Source organism: Mizuhopecten yessoensis, unplaced genomic scaffold (assembly GCF_002113885.1).
Source record: "Mizuhopecten yessoensis strain PY_sf001 unplaced genomic scaffold, ASM211388v2 scaffold4507, whole genome shotgun sequence".
Taxonomy (NCBI): Eukaryota; Metazoa; Mollusca; class Bivalvia; order Pectinida; family Pectinidae; genus Mizuhopecten; species Mizuhopecten yessoensis.
The window spans coordinates 164,914-184,472 of NW_018405581.1; the positions used below are offsets into that span (position 1 = coordinate 164,914).

Here is a 19,559-nt window from a genome sequence, read left to right on the forward strand (position 1 = left end):
CTATTTTATAGACTCTGATGTCTTTTAACCCACCTTATCATTTTTGACGTTATATATATATCGCATATTCCATATCATCTATTCGTTATCTCTTTTATTATTTTAACCCCCTTTTATTATTTTTTATCATCTACACATACAATGCGAATACTTTTGAAATGAACCATTTTATCTGATTTTATCTTTGCTATTCACATGTTTGTTAAAAAAGTAAAATAAATAAATAAATCACCATGGCCCTAAATGACCACAGCCGTCGATGGGCCGTTAAACATAAACAAACAAATAAACAAACAGATTAAAGGGGTTTGCATAAAGCTTATATAATACAAAATAAAAGCAAAAAATTGTCTGCCTTGAAGTTAAATTCCCGTCAGTGAAGGACTCCCGAGCTATCCGTTCTCCCTTGGGGAGGGGTAAAGTTTACTATAGTTTATATTGGGGAATAACACTTTTGGGTATATTTTGACAACCTTCTGTAGGAGCAGGGCGAGGCACCCAAGAGAACATTAACCAATATTTTCAAATTCTTATCCTTTGATGACATGACAAGTAATGTATTTCACTTAGTTTACATGCTGATTTCCACATCACATCTAAACAATAAAAATAAAACTACCAGTACCTCTAATATAACTCAGGTGACCGCTATTAAAGGCCCTTGGGCCTCTTGTTGATATATAAGGGAGGTAGCTGAATTTAAATGATCTCCCTTGTCACAAAATTTTCAATATTCATAAAAAAGTCATTTTCAACTGTAAAAAAAAAATCATAATTTTTGCAGTCAATTTTTCACAAGTAATAGACCGAAGACATCTTTTTCACATACAAAATGATGAATTTGAGGTTGGATTTGGATGACAAGTACCTCTGTAGTATATACGACCTTCAATCTTGAAATATTAACTTGACCTGATATAGTTTTGACTTTCACTTGACCAAATATGAAGTCTCATGTATTAAACTATAACCTCAACCTTGAAATATGACCTTGACCTATATATCTGAAAACATGGTTTGCACAGATTTGAAAAATCTTTGAAAAAGATGCCAAAATTTGAAAAACCATGTTAAGCCTTTAAAAACCTTGAAAATCAGTAACTGTCTTGACTAACCCTAAAAACTAATAAAAACAGTGTTATATTAAGGTTAGATTGTCCATATGTGCATTTCTTTTTAGAAAGTTTAAAAATAAACGGTCTTAAAATGCATAAAACCCAATACTACTCATACCATCATTCTGGGTCATTATAATGTTTGATACTGCAGTTGTACATATAGTAAAGCAATTTCGTGATAAAGATCAGAAAAACACAAAGGGGCCTGTTCGTTAATGTGATACAAAATGAAAGCTTTGTCGAGGCTCGCCTAAAAGTCAGATTACTGGGTACGACCTTAAACAAACAACACGGGCCAGCCGCTTCAACCGCTTGAATTGCGATATACGAAAATGGCCATGGACAAGTTGTCATTTTTGAACGAACAGTACTGTCAGTAGTCTAGTAGTAGACCTAATGGGGAAAGTGTATCTTTAATCGGAAGTGGCTTAGCGGTCAAATGGTTTGCAAGATGGGCCAGAGAATTCAAAGGCAACAAGCATCAGTATCAGTTGCAACCTAGGCAAGATGGGGGAGCATGCATTACTTCTGCATATGAACAGTAAAAAACACAAATCAATCTGTGTGCGAGCGATTCCCGAATCGAGCCTGAGATTGACTGATTCTTTAAAAAGGAACCTGCTAGTACTCAGTACTCATCTTTTATGTCACAGGGGTCAAATATTTTAACATGACTTCTTCTGAATATCTAGGTTACATATGGTGATGATATCTGGTCAGTGGCATGCTGTGATGTGGTGCTATAAAATTTCCTTAAATAAATTACCTTGACCTACTTTCAAGGCCACACTGGTCAAATACATAAAAAAAATCTTTTAACAACTGCTTTTGAATAACCAGATACCCCAGGGTGATGATATTTGGCCATTTGGTACCTTGGATGAAACACTATAAAGTTTCCTCAACTGAATGACCTTGACTTATTTTCAGGGTTTCTGTGGTCAAATATGTTAACACGTTTTTTGTGCAATTTTGACCGAAAAGTAATGAAAAAAACCCAGCGAAGTCCAGGATTTTCATGGGCTTCAATTTCTTTAAACCATACATTGACTAGACTATAACCTGAACTTTTGCTAAAAGCCACTCACACACAGTATCAGATATTTTCGTGAAATCAGCATCTAAATGATTGAATAGGCAATCTGACATCAATTACATATACCCAAGATATGAGGACGGCTTTTGTATACGTATATTTTGTTGTTGAATCAAATTAGCTATAGCTCAGTGTTTAGTTTGACTGTTTTACCTAGTTCATGAATGAAGCCTTAAACTTTTCTTTATTTCAGCTTGATATGTTGTTTGCACGGCTAGCTCTGCCACAGATACCAGAAGATATTGACTTGCGAGATGAAGCATTGCTAAAAAACCTGTCAGAAAAATGTGTTAGAAGTCTTAATGGTAAGTAAGCAAAATACCAGGAAGTCTCCTGTGAAGGGGTTTGTCTGAGGCATATCTGCTATACTATTGTCTGGGGCATATCTGCTAACTATTGTCTGGGGCATATCTGCTATACTATTGCCTGGGGCATATCCTCTATATGATTTTAACCTCACCTAGCCAGGAGGACTGAGTGAGCTTATGCCGTGGTGTGGCGTCCTGTGTCCGTCCATCCGGCGTCTGGCATCACCTTTTTAGCCCACCATCATGAGATGGTTGGCTATTCAAATCACCCTTTGTCTGTGATCTGTCTGTCACTTCGTCAGTCATTCCATCCTTATTTAAACAAATCTTGTTAGTGCTACTTCTGGGAAAGTTCTACAAGGATCATTTTCAAATTTGACAGGAGGTTCCCCATGGTCCCTTGTTATGCATATCAAATTTTGGGACTGATCACAAAACTGAAATGGCCGACAGGGAGTCATCTTGAATTTAAGAGTTAAAATTTGTTAGTGCTGTTTCTCGGACAGTACTGGAGGGATCCTTCTCAAATTTCAAATAAGCAAAGGCCTTGGGTGGTGATATCTGATGAGTAACATTGTTGGATGAAGCGCTTGCAAGTTTGTTCAGATGAATAACCTTCACCATATTCAAGGTCACAGGGGTCAAATATGTGTAAAATAAACAAGTAAAGTAGTCTTATAATAACTGACGTATGTAGATCGAATGACAGGAGAGGAAATAATCCCCTTATGATTGGAGAGAAATAATCCCCTTATGATTGGAGAGAAATAATCCCCTTATGATTGGAGAGAAATTAATCCCTTATGATTGGAGAGAAATAATCCCCTTATGATTTTGGAGAGAAATAATCCCCTTATGATTGGAGAGAAATAATCCACTTATTATTGGAGAGAAATTAATCCCTTCAATCTGTCATATGTTTATATGATTACTTGTTAATAAGATCTAAAATTCAATGTTTTAATTATAGATTATAGTTGTATTCAAGATTTTATCCTTTTCAGCAATATCCTTTGATTTGGTATTTACAGGTTGTCGAGTGACTGATGAGATACTTCATCTGGTACCCAACAAAGAAAGCTTCAGAATGACTCTTCGGGCTGTAAAGTTATGGGCAAAAAGTTGGTATTTTATAAAATCCAATACATATATCTGAAAAAGTTGTGTTGTAAAATATTATCGTTATCAGGTAATCACAAAAAAATGTGTCTTTGAAATTAAGATTACATTTTACACCAAAGAAGTTTTTAGCCAACCATCATCAGGTAAGATCTTTAAATGCATTTGACCTTCGTCAACTTTTAATATACATAAGGCAGATTATCCACTGTAACTAATTTTTCTATGACATGATATGTGCACAATTTCCTTCCAGAAGACGTTTCTTTCAAAATGTAATCTTTACTACAAAGACACAATTGTAAAAACAACTCAATTATTCGTTAAAACATCTCACTAATTACTTGTCGATAAGTTCAGTAACAACAGTATATATAAGCATTGAAATTGACCAAACTGGGTCAAAATCATAACCCAGCGTGTTAAGTTATTAAAGCAGGTGAAGGGCTAAAATTCTGGGTGTAACCCGACGTAATCGGGTCACTTGGCAGGTATGGATGATTGGTGAATGTGGCTTTGATAGCTATGTGTTATATGCTGTATCTCTAACATTGAAACTTAGACTGTAAGTTGGGATGATCATTACCATCTTTAGGGTTACAATGTCAACGTTTTAACGGAATCAGACAGCAAACATGGCCACAGTATACTGGCTTCTGATTGGTCGGAATTTAGATATTTGTTCGATTTCGCTCAAATTTTATATGAAGGTGTATTTGGTCACTGTGATCTCATCTGCAAGATCCTTTTTTGATTTGACAAAATGGCCACTTTGTATTGGCTTCTGATTGGTCGAAATTAAGTTACTGTTCGATTTCGCTAAAAATCGGTATGAAAGTGTAGTGCATTGCCGACTCAACTGCGGCATCCATTTTCTGATTTGACAAGATGGTCGCCGTATATTTACTTCTGATTAATCAAAATTCAGATATAGTTCGATTTCGCTCAAATTTGGTATATAGATGTATCTTGGCACTGAATGCTGCGACTTATGTTTTCTGATTTGGCAAAATGGTCGCCTTATACATGTACTGGCTTCTGATTGGTCCTAATTCAGTTATTATTCAATTTCAGTCAAATTTAGTATGTACATGTATTTTGGCACTGCAAACTCAACCATGATATTCATTTTATTATTTGACAAAATGGCCACTGTATATTGGCTTCTGATTGGTCGAAAAGCAGTTGTTGTTCAATTTCGCTAAAAAACAGTATGTAAGTGTATTTTCACACTGTGAACCTAACTGTGGCATCCGTTTTCTGTCTGACAAGATATTAGTCGTATACTGGCTTCTATGATTGGTCGAAATTCACATATATTTTTATTTTGCTCAAATTTGCATTCTCCTATTTACATTTGTTTTTTACTGAATGCGGGGGTAGTTTGGGGGACATCTGTAATAGCCGGCTCCCATTACAATAAGCATTTGTTCCTTTTATACCTCCATGTTGATGTATTGGTCATTAAATGTAAAATTCCGAACTTCAGCTGAAACTTACAATGCTTGACACATTGAATCTTATGCTCAAAGCGGGGACAGGCGTGACATCTAATTATGCATAATTCTTGTCTATCATTTCAGATAGCTAGGTACCTGTGGTAATAAGTGTGCTGTGTATATATGCAATATAGTTTTTAAAATGTTTTTAAGGTCAAGGTTTCTGTTACTAAATATAGAACATTGGGGGATACAGTCAGGCACATGACAGGGCCCTTGCTAACCTGTCAGTACTCTAGTTTAGAATGGCTGACTCGATCTGATGGAGATGTTTTACTTGCAGAGAGAGGTATCTACTCCAATGCACTAGGATTTCTTGGTGGAGTGTCATGGGCCATGTTGGTTGCACGAGTGTGTCAGCTTTACCCTTATGCTGCCCCGGCTACACTGCTTCACAAGTTTTTCATGGTCTTCTACAAATGGTCAGTTTCATCACATTCCAAATATTCAAATCATTGGCATTGGCCACAATATAAAAAAGTACAAATGAATTCATATCCAGTTGAAGGAAAATCTTTAAAACATCCCTTCTCTTTTAAACTTGTCATTTCTAAACAATACCATTTCAGTGATGGTCATTTAACACTGATGGTGTCATTTTGTAACAGATATCGTCTTTGGACAGTTTCATACACTGCCATGTTATTTGTTAATAAGACTACACTCTGAGAAATCTTTTTGATTACCACCACTTTGTAAATTAGAGGAAAATAACTTATAATTTTTTTTTTAATTGTTTAACATTTGTCTGAAATATTTATGTGCAAACCTTAGTGGAATTCCTGGCAAATTTGTTGTGTATTTCAGGGACTGGCCTCAACCAATCTTATTGAAGCCCCTTCAAACAGATAATCGGTTGAGCTTTCCTGTCTGGGATCCCAGGGTAAGCAGGCTTCATGGAATTGGTCACCAATTGTGGAATGTGGAAACAATAAAAGTTAATTTCCTATGGGGAATCCTTTGGACAGGGGACTGACCTTTGTATAAATAGAAGGTGTGTCCCCCAATTTAGGGGAAAGAGGGCAGGGCCTAATTAGGCAAATTGATCAAAGTTCAATTCGCTTAAAGGGGACTTCATTATTAGCTCATCTGCCCAAAGGGCAAGTGAGTCTATGCCCTGATGTGGCGTCTATCAACGTTTTCTTCAAATGACTTCTTTTGAAGAAAGGAAAGGCCTAAGAGACAAGATATTTGGCCAGTGGCTTCCTTCGGTAAAGCCTCAAAGATCACAGGGATCAAATACTTAAGAATGAAAATAACCTTGACCTACTTTCAAGGACTCAGGGGTCAAATATATCAAAAACTCCAAACCACTTCTGAAGAATGGAAACGGATAGAATTATAACATTTTGATGGTAGCTTACTTGGATAGAACGCAACAAAGTTTTCCAATGAAAATGTCAAAAGCTACAAATGACTTCTTCTAAAGAACTGTAAGACTTAGAATCTTAGTATTTGGCTGGAAGTTTGCTGGAACAAACTTGCAAATGAAAATTACATCAAACTTTGTTTGAGGTCCCACAGGTCAAACATGTCAAAAACTTCAAACAACTTCTACTGAAGAACAGAAATATGTAGAATCATAATAATACGCTGACATCTTTCTGGGATAGACCGCAAAACAAAGTTACAGGTGTCATAGTTGTCCAGAACTTCAAAAGACTTCTTCTAAAGAACAGAATGGCATAAAAATGACCTTGACCTATAGTCAAGGTCAGAGGGGTCAAATATGTCAAAAACTTCTATCAATTTTTTCTGAAGATCACAAGGCCTAGAGTCATGATGTTTGGTCGATAACATTATCACATGGGTCAAATGTGTTCATGTAAAGCAACTTTTTCTAAATAACCGAAACACCTAGGTTTGTTGTATTTGTTCAGTAGTTTGCTGGGTGAAGTGTTATCATGTGTATTGAAATGGAAGGCCTTCACCCATAATCAAGGTCATAGGGGTCAAATGCATTGAAAGAAAATATTATAAATGACTTCTCCTAGGGTGATCATATTTGGGCGATAGACTGCTGAAATGAATGGCTTTTGAGCTTTAGAAATGAATAACCTTCATAAATTTCACAATGTTACTAGGGTCAAATGTATTAGAGGGGCTATTTAGTCAAATGACAACCTGAACATATATATCCTTATGAAAGTTTACGAAGTTAATAATGACATGACCTGAAGCCAACGACCAGTGTGGTCAGTTACATCTTTTGGAAAAGCCAATGATAAAAATAGCTACGACAGAAATAGCGCAATATCCAGTCCTTTTAGTGAAAAGTATACAAGAACAGCACTACGCTGTCGACCGACAACACAGTGTCAGTTATGAGTATGATTTCACACATAACGCATTCTTATTGCTTTGAATTTACACGATATATCGCAAGCAAGAATTATAAGTATCATGATATATACCTCTCAGGCCAAAACAAATTAATTACTTGGTTCTCAGGCCAGCGCGCATTTCATTTTAGGGCATCGCATTGCCGATTTTAATGTGAAAGTAATAGAAAAAAAATGTGAATGCGCCAGCCGCCGTCTTTAAAAAAATTCCGGAAAATTGGTCCACATGTCGTTTTTACTCGTTAGTAACCCAATACCCGAAACGTTTGAATAAAGATAAGGAAATTGGCAATCGTTAAAAATATTATGACTTATTAACCGATTGTACAAATGGCGCTCATTTCACTACAAATAAGGAATGGGGGTTCCGTGATTCTTCCCTGGAACATCGTGGGGGGATTTTCAGAGGCTTGCTCCATGACGGATCTCTACACAACTTTAAAAAACCAGTAACATCGATCTGGGAACGTGGTCATTCCCAGATAAACTCTGTTCTGCTAAAGTATCTGTGTGTGTTGGGAGACAAAAAACTGAACACATTTGACAAGGTAATGCCAAAATGAATGTTTTACAAACTACACAATAAAAAAAATCGCCCTCATCTCATTTTGATGATGAAGGTTTGTTATTGCCATTTCTCAGAATATGATGGTTGTCAAACTTGTAAAAACAAGATGGCCACAGAAAGTACTTAGCAGGTCTTCTTTCTCATATTGCCATGATCGTTTCTATTTCTTTCACAGTAAGTACTGTACGGTAAAAATATGAAACGACACTCACTTTGAAGATTGTCTTTTATACACAGCAGTATGAAGTTTGAGCAAAAGTTACCTTGAGGTGCATTTACTGTTCAAACACATACGAATAAAGAAAGAGAAAAGGTAAAACTGACATAGAAGTAATGAAGATAGTACGATGGTAGGTGCCAAGTTAAGACAACTAAATTTTCAAATATTTGCGATGAAAAAAAGGTCAAGTACGTCAAGTTTTTCACACTTGTCTGCAGACTAGTATTCTTAATATGAAGTTGTACATCTTTGTATTTTATTTGTTTGCATTTTCAGGTAAATCCTTCAGACCGTTTTCACCTTATGCCTATCATCACCCCAGCTTATCCTCAACAGAATTCCACGTTTAATGTGTCTTTAAGTACCCGAACGATAATGATGGAAGAGTTCAAACGAGGTAGGCTATGGTACCCTTGGTAATATAGATAAAGTAATATTACACCACTGATAACGAGGTAGGTTATGGTACCCTTGGTATTATAGATATAGTAATATGACACCACAGATAACGAGGTATGCTATGGTACCCTTGGTATTATAAATATAGTAATATTACACCACTGATAACGAGGTAGGCTATGGTACCCTTGGTATTATAGATATAGTAATATGACACCACAGATAACGAGGTATGCTATGGTACCCTTGGTAATATAGATAAAGTAATATTACACCACTGATAACGAGGTAGGTTATGGTACCCTTGGTATTATGAATATAGTAATATTACACCACTGATAACGAGGTAGGTTATGGTACCCTTGGTATTATAAATATGGTAATATGACACCACAGATAACGAGGTAGGCTATGGTACCCTTGGTATTATAAATATAGTAATATTACACCACTGATAACGAGGTAGGTTATGGTACCCTTGGTATTATAGATATAGTAATATTACACCGCTGATAACGAGGTAGGCTATGGTACCCTTGGTATTATAGATATAGTAATATGACACCACAGATAGCGAGGTATGCTATGGTACCCTTGGTAATATAGATAAAGTAATATTACACCAATGATAACGAGGTAGGTTATGGTACCCTTGGTATTATAAATATGGTAATATGACACGACAGATAACGAGGTAGGCTATGGTACCCTTGGTAATATAGATAAAGCAATATTACACCACTGATAACGAGGTAGGCTATGATACCCTTGGTATTATAGATAAAGTAACATTACACCACAGATAACGAGGTAGGCTATGGTACCCTTGGTAATATAGATAAAGTAATATTACACCACTGATAACGAGGTAGGTTATGGTACCCTTGGTATTATAAATATGGTAATATGACACGACAGATAACGAGGTAGGCTATGGTACCCTTGGTATTATAGATATGGTAATATTACACCACTGATAACGAGATAGGCTATGGTACCCTTGGTATTATAAATAAAGAAATATTACACCACTGATAACGAGGTAGGCTATGATACCCTTGGTATTATAGATATAGTAATATTACACCACTGATAACTAGGTAGGCTATGGTACCCTTGGTATTATAGATATGGTAATATTACACCACTGATAACGAGGTAGGCTATGGTACCCGTGGTATTATAGATATAGTAATATTACACCACTGATAACTAGGTAGGCTATGGTACCCTTGGTATTATAGATAAAGCAATATTACACCACTAATAACGAGGTAGGCTATGGTACCCTTGGTATTATAGATAAAGCAATATTACACCACTGATAACTAGGTAGGCTTTGGTACCCTTGGTATTATAGATATAGTAATATTACACCACTGATAACTAGGTAGGCTATGGTACCCTTGGTATTATAGATATAGTAATATTACACCCCTGATAACGAGGTAGGCTATGGTACCCTTGGTATTATAGATAAAGTAATATTACACAACAGATAACGAGGTAGGCTATGGTACCCTTGGTATTATAGATATAGTAATATTACACCACTGATAACGAGGTAGGCTATGGTACCCTTGGTATTATAGATATAGTAATATTACACCACTGATAACGAGGTAGGCTATGGTACCCTTGGTATTATAGATATAGTAATATTACACCACTGATAACGAGGTAGGCTATGGTACCCTTGGTATTATAGATATAGTAATATTACACCACTGATAACGAGGTAGGCTATGGTACCCTTGGTATTATAGATATAGTAATATTACACCACTGATAACGAGGTAGGCTATGGTACCCTTGGTATTATAGATATAGTAATATTACACCACTGATAACGAGGTAGGCTATGGTACCCTTGGTATTATAGATATAGTAATATTACACCACTGATAACGAGGTAGGCTATGGTACCCTTGGTATTATAGATATAGTAATATTACACCACTGATAACGAGGTAGGCTATGGTACCCTTGGTATTATAGATATAGTAATATTACACCACTGATAACGAGGTAGGCTATGGTACCCTTGGTATTATAGATATAGTAATATTACACCACTGATAACGAGGTAGGCTATGGTACCCTTGGTATTATAGATATAGTAATATTACACCACTGATAACGAGGTAGGCTATGGTACCCTTGGTATTATAGATATAGTAATATTACACCACTGATAACGAGGTAGGCTATGGTACCCTTGGTATTATAGATATAGTAATATTACACCACTGATAACGAGGTAGGCTATGGTACCCTTGGTATTATAGATATAGTAATATTACACCACTGATAACGAGGTAGGCTATGGTACCCTTGGTATTATAGATATAGTAATATTACACCACTGATAACGAGGTAGGCTATGGTACCCTTGGTATTATAGATATAGTAATATTACACCACTGATAACGAGGTAGGCTATGGTACCCTTGGTATTATAGATATAGTAATATTACACCACTGATAACGAGGTAGGCTATGGTACCCTTGGTATTATAGATATAGTAATATTACACCACTGATAACGAGGTAGGCTATGGTACCCTTGGTATTATAGATATAGTAATATTACACCACTGATAACGAGGTAGGCTATGGTACCCTTGGTATTATAGATATAGTAATATTACACCACTGATAACGAGGTAGGCTATGGTACCCTTGGTATTATAGATATAGTAATATTACACCACTGATAACGAGGTAGGCTATGGTACCCTTGGTATTATAGATATAGTAATATTACACCACTGATAACGAGGTAGGCTATGGTACCCTTGGTATTATAGATATAGTAATATTACACCACTGATAACGAGGTAGGCTATGGTACCCTTGGTATTATAGATATAGTAATATTACACCACTGATAACGAGGTAGGCTATGGTACCCTTGGTATTATAGATATAGTAATATTACACCACTGATAACGAGGTAGGCTATGGTACCCTTGGTATTATAGATATAGTAATATTACACCACTGATAACGAGGTAGGCTATGGTACCCTTGGTATTATAGATATAGTAATATTACACCACTGATAACGAGGTAGGCTATGGTACCCTTGGTATTATAGATATAGTAATATTACACCACTGATAACGAGGTAGGCTATGGTACCCTTGGTATTATAGATATAGTAATATTACACCACTGATAACGAGGTAGGCTATGGTACCCTTGGTATTATAGATATAGTAATATTACACCACTGATAACGAGGTAGGCTATGGTACCCTTGGTATTATAGATATAGTAATATTACACCACTGATAACGAGGTAGGCTATGGTACCCTTGGTATTATAGATATAGTAATATTACACCACTGATAACGAGGTAGGCTATGGTACCCTTGGTATTATAGATATAGTAATATTACACCACTGATAACGAGGTAGGCTATGGTACCCTTGGTATTATAGATATAGTAATATTACACCACTGATAACGAGGTAGGCTATGGTACCCTTGGTATTATAGATATAGTAATATTACACCACTGATAACGAGGTAGGCTATGGTACCCTTGGTATTATAGATATAGTAATATTACACCACTGATAACGAGGTAGGCTATGGTACCCTTGGTATTATAGATATAGTAATATTACACCACTGATAACGAGGTAGGCTATGGTACCCTTGGTATTATAAATATAGTAATATTACACCACTGATAACGAGGTAGGCTATGGTACCCTTGGTATTATAAATATAGTAATATTACACCACTGATAAAATTTTGACTAGATTACGTAACTTCCAGGCCCTCACTTCTATCTTCAGAAATCTTCCCACTTAAAACTTTCATTTTTCAATCAAATGATACACAAAAATGTAATGGATTATAGAGTAAAATATAAATAATGTAGAATGTTATTTGTATTATTGGAATAATACATACAACAGCATATGGACACTGATTTTACTGTATCAAAGCATCAGTCATTGGGAAGTACATGATTGTTGTTTTGATTTATTTAAAATTATCTGTGGAGATGCACAGGCATAAAAACAGGTTGGTTGCACATTTCCACATGCCCACCAATGCTTATGTGAAGTTTTATTAGAATGGAACTAGTAGATTTTGAGATCAGCATCAGACACAAATAATAATGTTACAAAATTGTGAATGAAAGAAGGATGATTATACTAAATTTGATATTGCAAGTAATAACAGGAACCATCCCTGACAGCCTGAACCCCCATCCCAACCAATGCACCATACCCTCTATACAATGATGAAGTGACACAAAGTGTTTATATTGGAATAATACACCTTAATTCATTCTTATTTGAATGAAAGTCAGGCATCTTAATTATTTACCAATCAAATGCCCCAGCACCGTCTCAATGTAAGCGTCTCCATTGGCCCCTACGTACACAATCTTTATACTACGATATTATCGATGCCATTATGACTTGTGATTTTTGGATTGGCAGCCTTTGGGCCGCTTATCTATAGGCGTTCTGTTTGCTTGAAAAGCCAAACAACTGCCTTTCTTGTAGTTGAGTTATTCATCCGCCAAAGATCCGACAAAATGTTCAAAGTGGGTTGTTAAAAATTCCATAAGCACTGTTTGCAAAATAGGTTCCAAATTAAGATATGCTTTTTGACTATAATAACAACACACAAACGTCAAAACAGCCATTTGTGATTAAAATTGGTGTAACTGGAGTTCATAAAGGCCTCTATTTTCTAAGCTGGATTGCTCGCTGCAGATGAATACAATGTTTTCGTGGGAACCATGTGCTTGCATTTGTTCATGTTGCATCAATGTTTTGTTATAGGTCTCGATGTTGTCACCAAATTATATGAGGTTAAGGACGACTGGAATAAACTATTTGAACCTAGTAACTTTTTCATCAAATACAAGTAAGTACCTGTTAATGTTAAGACTAGTAAATTTGCTCTATTAACCCTCAATGAAATTATTATGCAGTCTCAAGATACATAATGAAAACTTGTATATAAATTTAAACAAAAATCTAAATAAAAGTGTTTTTAGCTCAAGACTTGCCTACAGCACCTGTTGTCTGTCTTGGGAAGTCAGTCGCCGGACCAGCATCAACTTTTTAGCTCACATTGCCATCCGCCTTCGTTCGTCATTCATCGTCATTTCAACAAGCGACCTTCTTCTCCAAACCAAGATTTGCTGGAATCACATCTTCTTCCCTGATTGATAGCTCCTTAGGTGCTTTATCCGATAAAAAATATAATGATTCAATTCAATGATTCTGTTTGATGATATAAAAATGTGAGCTTTTGGTATGGTATGTTGTCCCTCTTCCGAATGACCTTCAATCATATTCAAAGTCACAGGGGTCAAATATGTTTAAAACTTTAAATGACTTCCTCTGAAAATCCAAAAGGCCTAATATGTTGATATCAGTGGCCAGTAGCATGCTAGGATAAAGGGCTACCAAGTGTGTTGAAGTGAATGACCTTGACGTATATTCAAGGTCACAGGGGCCAATTTGTTTAAAATCTTTAATCGACTTCTTCTGAATAACCTTTAGGCCCAGAATGTTGATATTTGGCCAGTAGCATGCTTGGATCCCTTATCTCAATAAACCCAAGGTCTAGGGTGGTGATATTTGGCAAGTTGCATGCTACGATGAAGGTTAATGGCTGATGTGTCCTGAGAAACATTTCAGCATGGGTAAGACATTTCATGGTGTGAGACTAAGGTTCCCTGAAAGACTGACTTTATACTACGACATTGTATATGGCCTCGGGTTCCCTGAAAGACTGACTTTATACTACGATATTGTCTGTGGCCTCAGGTTCCCTGAAAGACTGACTTTATATTACGACATTGTCTATGGCCTCAGGTTCCCTGAAAGACTGACTTTATACTACGACATTATTTATGGCCTCAGTTTCCCTGAAAGACTGACTTTATACTACGACATTGTCTGTGGCCTCAGGTTCCCTGAAAGACTGACTTTATACTACGATATTGTCTATGGCCTCAGGGTTCCCTGAAAGGCTGACTTTATACTACGACATTGTCTATGGCCTCAGGTTCCCTGAAAGATTGACTTTGTACTACGACATTGTATATGGCCTCAGGTTCCCTGAAAGACTGACTTTATACTACGACATTGTATATGGCCTCGGGTTCCCTGAAAGACTGACTTTATACTACGATATTGTCTGTGGCCTCAGGTTCCCTGAAAGACTGACTTTATATTACGACATTGTCTATGGCCTCAGGTTCCCTGAAAGACTGACTTTATATCTATACTACGACATTGTCTGTGGCCTCAGGTTCCCTCAAAGACTGACTTTATATTACGACATTGTCTATGGCCTCAGCTTCCCTGAAAGACTGACTTTCTACTACGACATTGTCTGTGGCCTCAGGTTCCCTGAAAGACTGACTTTATATCTATACTACGACATTGTCTATGGCCTCAGGTTCCCTGAAAGGCTGACTTTATACTACGCCATTGTATATGGCCTCAGGTTCCCTGAAAGACTGACTTTATACTACGACATTGTCTGTGGCCTCAGGTTCCCTGAAAGACTGACTTTATGCTACGACATTGTCTATGGCCTCAGTTTCCCTGAAAGACTGACTTTATACTACGACATTGTATATGGCCTCAGGTTCCCTGAAAGACTGACTTTATACTACGTAATGTCTTTGGCCTCAGGTTCCCTGAAAGACTGACTTTATACTATGACATTGTATATGGCCTCAGGTTCCCTGAAAGACTGACTTTATACTACGATATTGTCTATGGTCTCAGGTTCCCTGAAAGACTGACTTTATACTACGATATTGTCTGTGGCCTCTGGTTCCCTGAAAGACTGACTTTATACTACGATATTGTCTATGGAGATATTTATACTTTGCATTGAAAGGCAGACTGTTACCATTTGAGAGGCAGCTATGGCCTCTGATTAGCTAAGACATTAATGTTAGGGTTAGGGTTACTAGTATGTCTGTTGTAGGTTTAATATGAGGGCGGGATGTTAGCGTTAGGGTTACTAGTATGTCTGTTGTAGGTTTAATATGAGGGTAAGATGTTGTTGAATAGTTTATCATAACTGCATTTTAAATTACAGTTTCAAAGTTTTAGTTTCAAAGTGGTAGTTTATTCCTACATTAATAAACAAAAAATTTGTGGTAGGTACTGGTATTTAAAAATATAAAGGTCAATAATAATACTCAAAATTCATTGCTCAGAAATATTTCATTTTTGTTTTTGTTTTTCAACATTTGCAAAATATTGTTTGGATATGGAAAGTAGGCTGATGTGAAAGTGATCTAATGAAATATCCACCTTGTTTCAGACACTACATTGTATTGATCGTGTCCGCAGAGGAGGAAACATCATACTTAGAATGGTTTGTATGCCTTCAGCAAACATTTGTTAATACTAAATCAAAGACATCGACATAGATGGTTGATACTGAACAATTTTGTATTAATCTAGTATTAAAACTGACGGTTCCTCTGTACAATTGGAGGGATTTAACCAAATTTGGTCGAGTGCATCCTTCGTTCAAGGGGACTCAATTTTGTATAAACTGAGGGTGTGGCTCCCTTTGAGGCAGAGGGATGGGGCCTAGTAGAGAAAATGGGGTAAATCTTTAGAATCCTTTTCCTTTAATATGAGTTATTTTGACCAAATTTTGTCCAGAGAAATAATTTGGCAAAAGAGACATTATTTAGTTTTAACAAACTATGGTCCCCTAGGGGGAAGGGTCCAGTAAGGGTGAACAAAGTAATAAGAGTTTAAAATCCTTCTCCTTCCGTTTATTTGAAGGGATTTTTACCAAAATTTGTGTTGAGCATCCTTGGGCAAAGGGGACTCAATTTGGTTTATATAGAGGGTTACTTTTAGGGGGCCTAGAGGGTTACTTTTAGGGGGCCTAGAGGGTTACTTTTAGGGGGCCTAGAGGCCACCTCAATAGGGGGAATTCAGATTAATATTTCAAATTCTCCTCAATTCGTGGGGGCAGAACGACAGGGATGGGTGTTGCTGAGAGACAGAGTCAATATTTGGAATTAATTGTTATATGTATAAGAATTTTCCATGGTTGCTATATTATCCAGGTAAGCGATACAGGCCCTCTGGGGCTCTTGTTTTATTGTTGCAATTTTTTCAAACTATGTCACACACCAAAAAAAAAAGGAAATATTAAGATTGACGAAAGCTTTTTTTTTTGGTATTTTTAAAAAGAAAATCGCTAGTCATTCAGAATGCTTAGATTTTCATAAAATCACCTCTGCATAGTTGCATTAGCATAGCAGTATGAAGCTTTAAACAAAAGTTACCAAAAATTTCTGTGACCTTGACCTCAAAGTCAAAAATAAAAATAAATATAAGTTTGTAGTTTCAACTTTTACAGTGTTTGGGTTTACCTTCTGCGTCTTACATTTGTTATTTCATTAATGCATATATGTTTTTATATTTAAGTAATAGGCATTTCCCCTAATAACCTTAATATATTCAAGAAAATTATATGGATATTTGACTTCGCTTATGTTTTTATCTTTTTTTGAAGAGAGGGGAAAGAAAATTGTCTAATGAAGAGGAAAACATGTTTTTGTTTGCAAAAACAAATGTTTAGTTTAGTTTCTTGATGACATTGACTGATTTTTTTGCAGGCACGGTTATGTGGAGTCAAAGATCAGACTTTTAGTTGGCAATCTGGAACGAAATCCATTCATCAAAATAGCTCATGTGATGCCAGAATCCCTTGGACCCCTCAATGAAAAGTAAGTTCCTCTCTGATCCGTTATTACTTATAATAAAGGGCCCTTTAACCCCTACTGAATATGTAAGATCCCTGTCCCACTACACTGTCGTTTTCAGCTCACCTGTCCTTCCGTCCGTCATCTGTCCTTCCAAATGAAAATGACCTTGACCTACTTTAAAGGTCACATGGGTCAAACAAGTTAAACGCTTCAAACAACTTCTGACAAACTAAATGCTATAGTATCTTAATACTTGCTTGGCAGCTTACTGAGATGAAGCTTGACAAATTTTGCATATGAAAATGACCTTAACATACTTTCAAGGTCAAAGGGTTCCTATGTCCTACATTTCAAATGACTTCTCCTGAAGAATTTAAAGGCATATAATCGTAATATTTAGCTGGTGGCTTTTGGGATAGATCCCAACAAAGACTGCGAATGAAAATGACCATTCAAGGTCACAGGGGTCGAATATTTCAAACACTTTAACTCTGTCCGTACCGCAGCTCCGGTCTGGATTCCGTACCGCATGTCCTAGCTGACTTTATTTGGCGGAGTTATGGCCCCTTGAATAATGAAAAAACATAATTATCTGCCGTTTCTGTTCATTAACTCTCGCACATATTATCCGATTGTCTTCAAACTTAGTAACAGTTCAATCCATTAAGAGCTCGGCCAAGTTTGACAACCACTTTCATCGGACTCCATTTGGCAGAGTTATGGCCCCTTGATTAACGAAAAACGTCATTATCTGCAGCTTCCGCTTAATAACTCTAGCAAATAGTAGCCAAATTCCTTCAAACTTGATAACAATGTTTGTGTTCCTCTGTCTTTCCACCCATCTCGGGCACTCTTCGGTTTTTCATGTGATAATTGCTGTAGATATTGTTAAGATGTTTCAACCAAATTCCTTATGCACATCCTAGTCAAGTTTGCCAACCGATGTGATTTGTGCATATTTATGGATAATCAATGAGGTATAGGGCTTTTTTTTTCTTTCCTCAAGTTTTAAGCTATGCATTATGTCTCAACAGCACGATACTCACCTAACCTCAGTAATGTTAACCTACAATATATGTTCTGCAAGCGGGGGGATATAAATTCCTCGAATTTGCTTGTTGTTCATAGAAATACACATCTTCATTTTCGTAGCATTATGACTAACTTGCAGCTGGTTATGACTGAGAAATTAACATTTGTCCGGTAACGAAGGATGCGATTCATTGTATTCAAAACAGCGTTGTAGTGTGGGTCCCAAATGGGGATTGATTTTGGTTACGAAATCATTTAGTTTTTCTAAACACGAGTAAGTTTTATCGTAACTTATTTTAAAATTAGTCTCTATATATATATTGTGATGAATTTACTAGTTTGTATCGAAGTAAGGTGCTGCCATTTTGTTTATATTGGAAACTGCAAAACACAACATCTTGCAGCAAATTTGAAAACAATAGGTCACATGTGTACTGTGCACCTACTATTAAAGTCTTTCTTGTCAACTAATGAGTGTTGATTTTAGCGACAATTAATTTGATTACACGATTGATGTGTTCTATAAGCAGTTAAACAGAAGAAAAGTAACACTAAAGTCTTGTCGTGTATACACGACAACGGGGATGAGATGGCATATATTTTTTGTCCTCTGTATGTGACATCTGGGACCAGGAAACAAATAGTGCGTACACAAGACAACGGTATGGAAAGAGTTAAACAACTTCTTCTGAATAATTTGAAGGCATAGAATTATAATATTTTGCTGGTAGCTTCTTGGGATAGAGCCCAACAAAGTCTACGAATGAAAATGACCTCAACCTGCTTTCAAGGTCGCAGGGGTCATATTCTAAAGAACCGAAAGGTATAGAATCATAATATTTGGCTGGAAGCTACTCGGGATGAAGCCCAACAAACTTTACGAATGCATTGTTTCATTTTTTGGCAGTTGTACACAGATCCGTAAGTGCCTTGATAGAAGTGTTTTGGAAAAAGTTTCACTGCAGAAAAGCTGATTGACACAATTTTAAATAATCTTTATCATTTTATAACCATTGATTGATTTCTAAGTAATGGTTAAATGTTAAATTATAATGTCTTTGATGGATTTTGAGGCTATGAGTTATAAAATTCATTATTGATGATTTATATTTTAG

At 36.4% G+C, this 19,559-nt stretch overlaps 1 protein-coding gene across 2 annotated transcripts in view; it reads left to right on the plus strand.

Annotated features, from left to right (window-relative positions):
* LOC110449133 (poly(A) polymerase beta-like) overlaps nt 1–19,559 on the plus strand; it is a 56,786-nt gene that overhangs the window by 15,560 nt on the left and 21,667 nt on the right. For both annotated transcript variants that reach the window (XM_021495775.1, XM_021495774.1), the window contains exons 7-14: nt 2,408–2,519; nt 3,554–3,643; nt 5,424–5,562; nt 5,948–6,023; nt 8,547–8,667; nt 13,487–13,571; nt 16,002–16,055; nt 17,323–17,433. In XM_021495775.1, the coding sequence (XP_021351450.1) occupies nt 2,408–2,519; nt 3,554–3,643; nt 5,424–5,562; nt 5,948–6,023; nt 8,547–8,667; nt 13,487–13,571; nt 16,002–16,055; nt 17,323–17,433 (788 nt within the window). The remainder of the gene's footprint in view (nt 1–2,407; nt 2,520–3,553; nt 3,644–5,423; nt 5,563–5,947; nt 6,024–8,546; nt 8,668–13,486; nt 13,572–16,001; nt 16,056–17,322; nt 17,434–19,559) is intronic.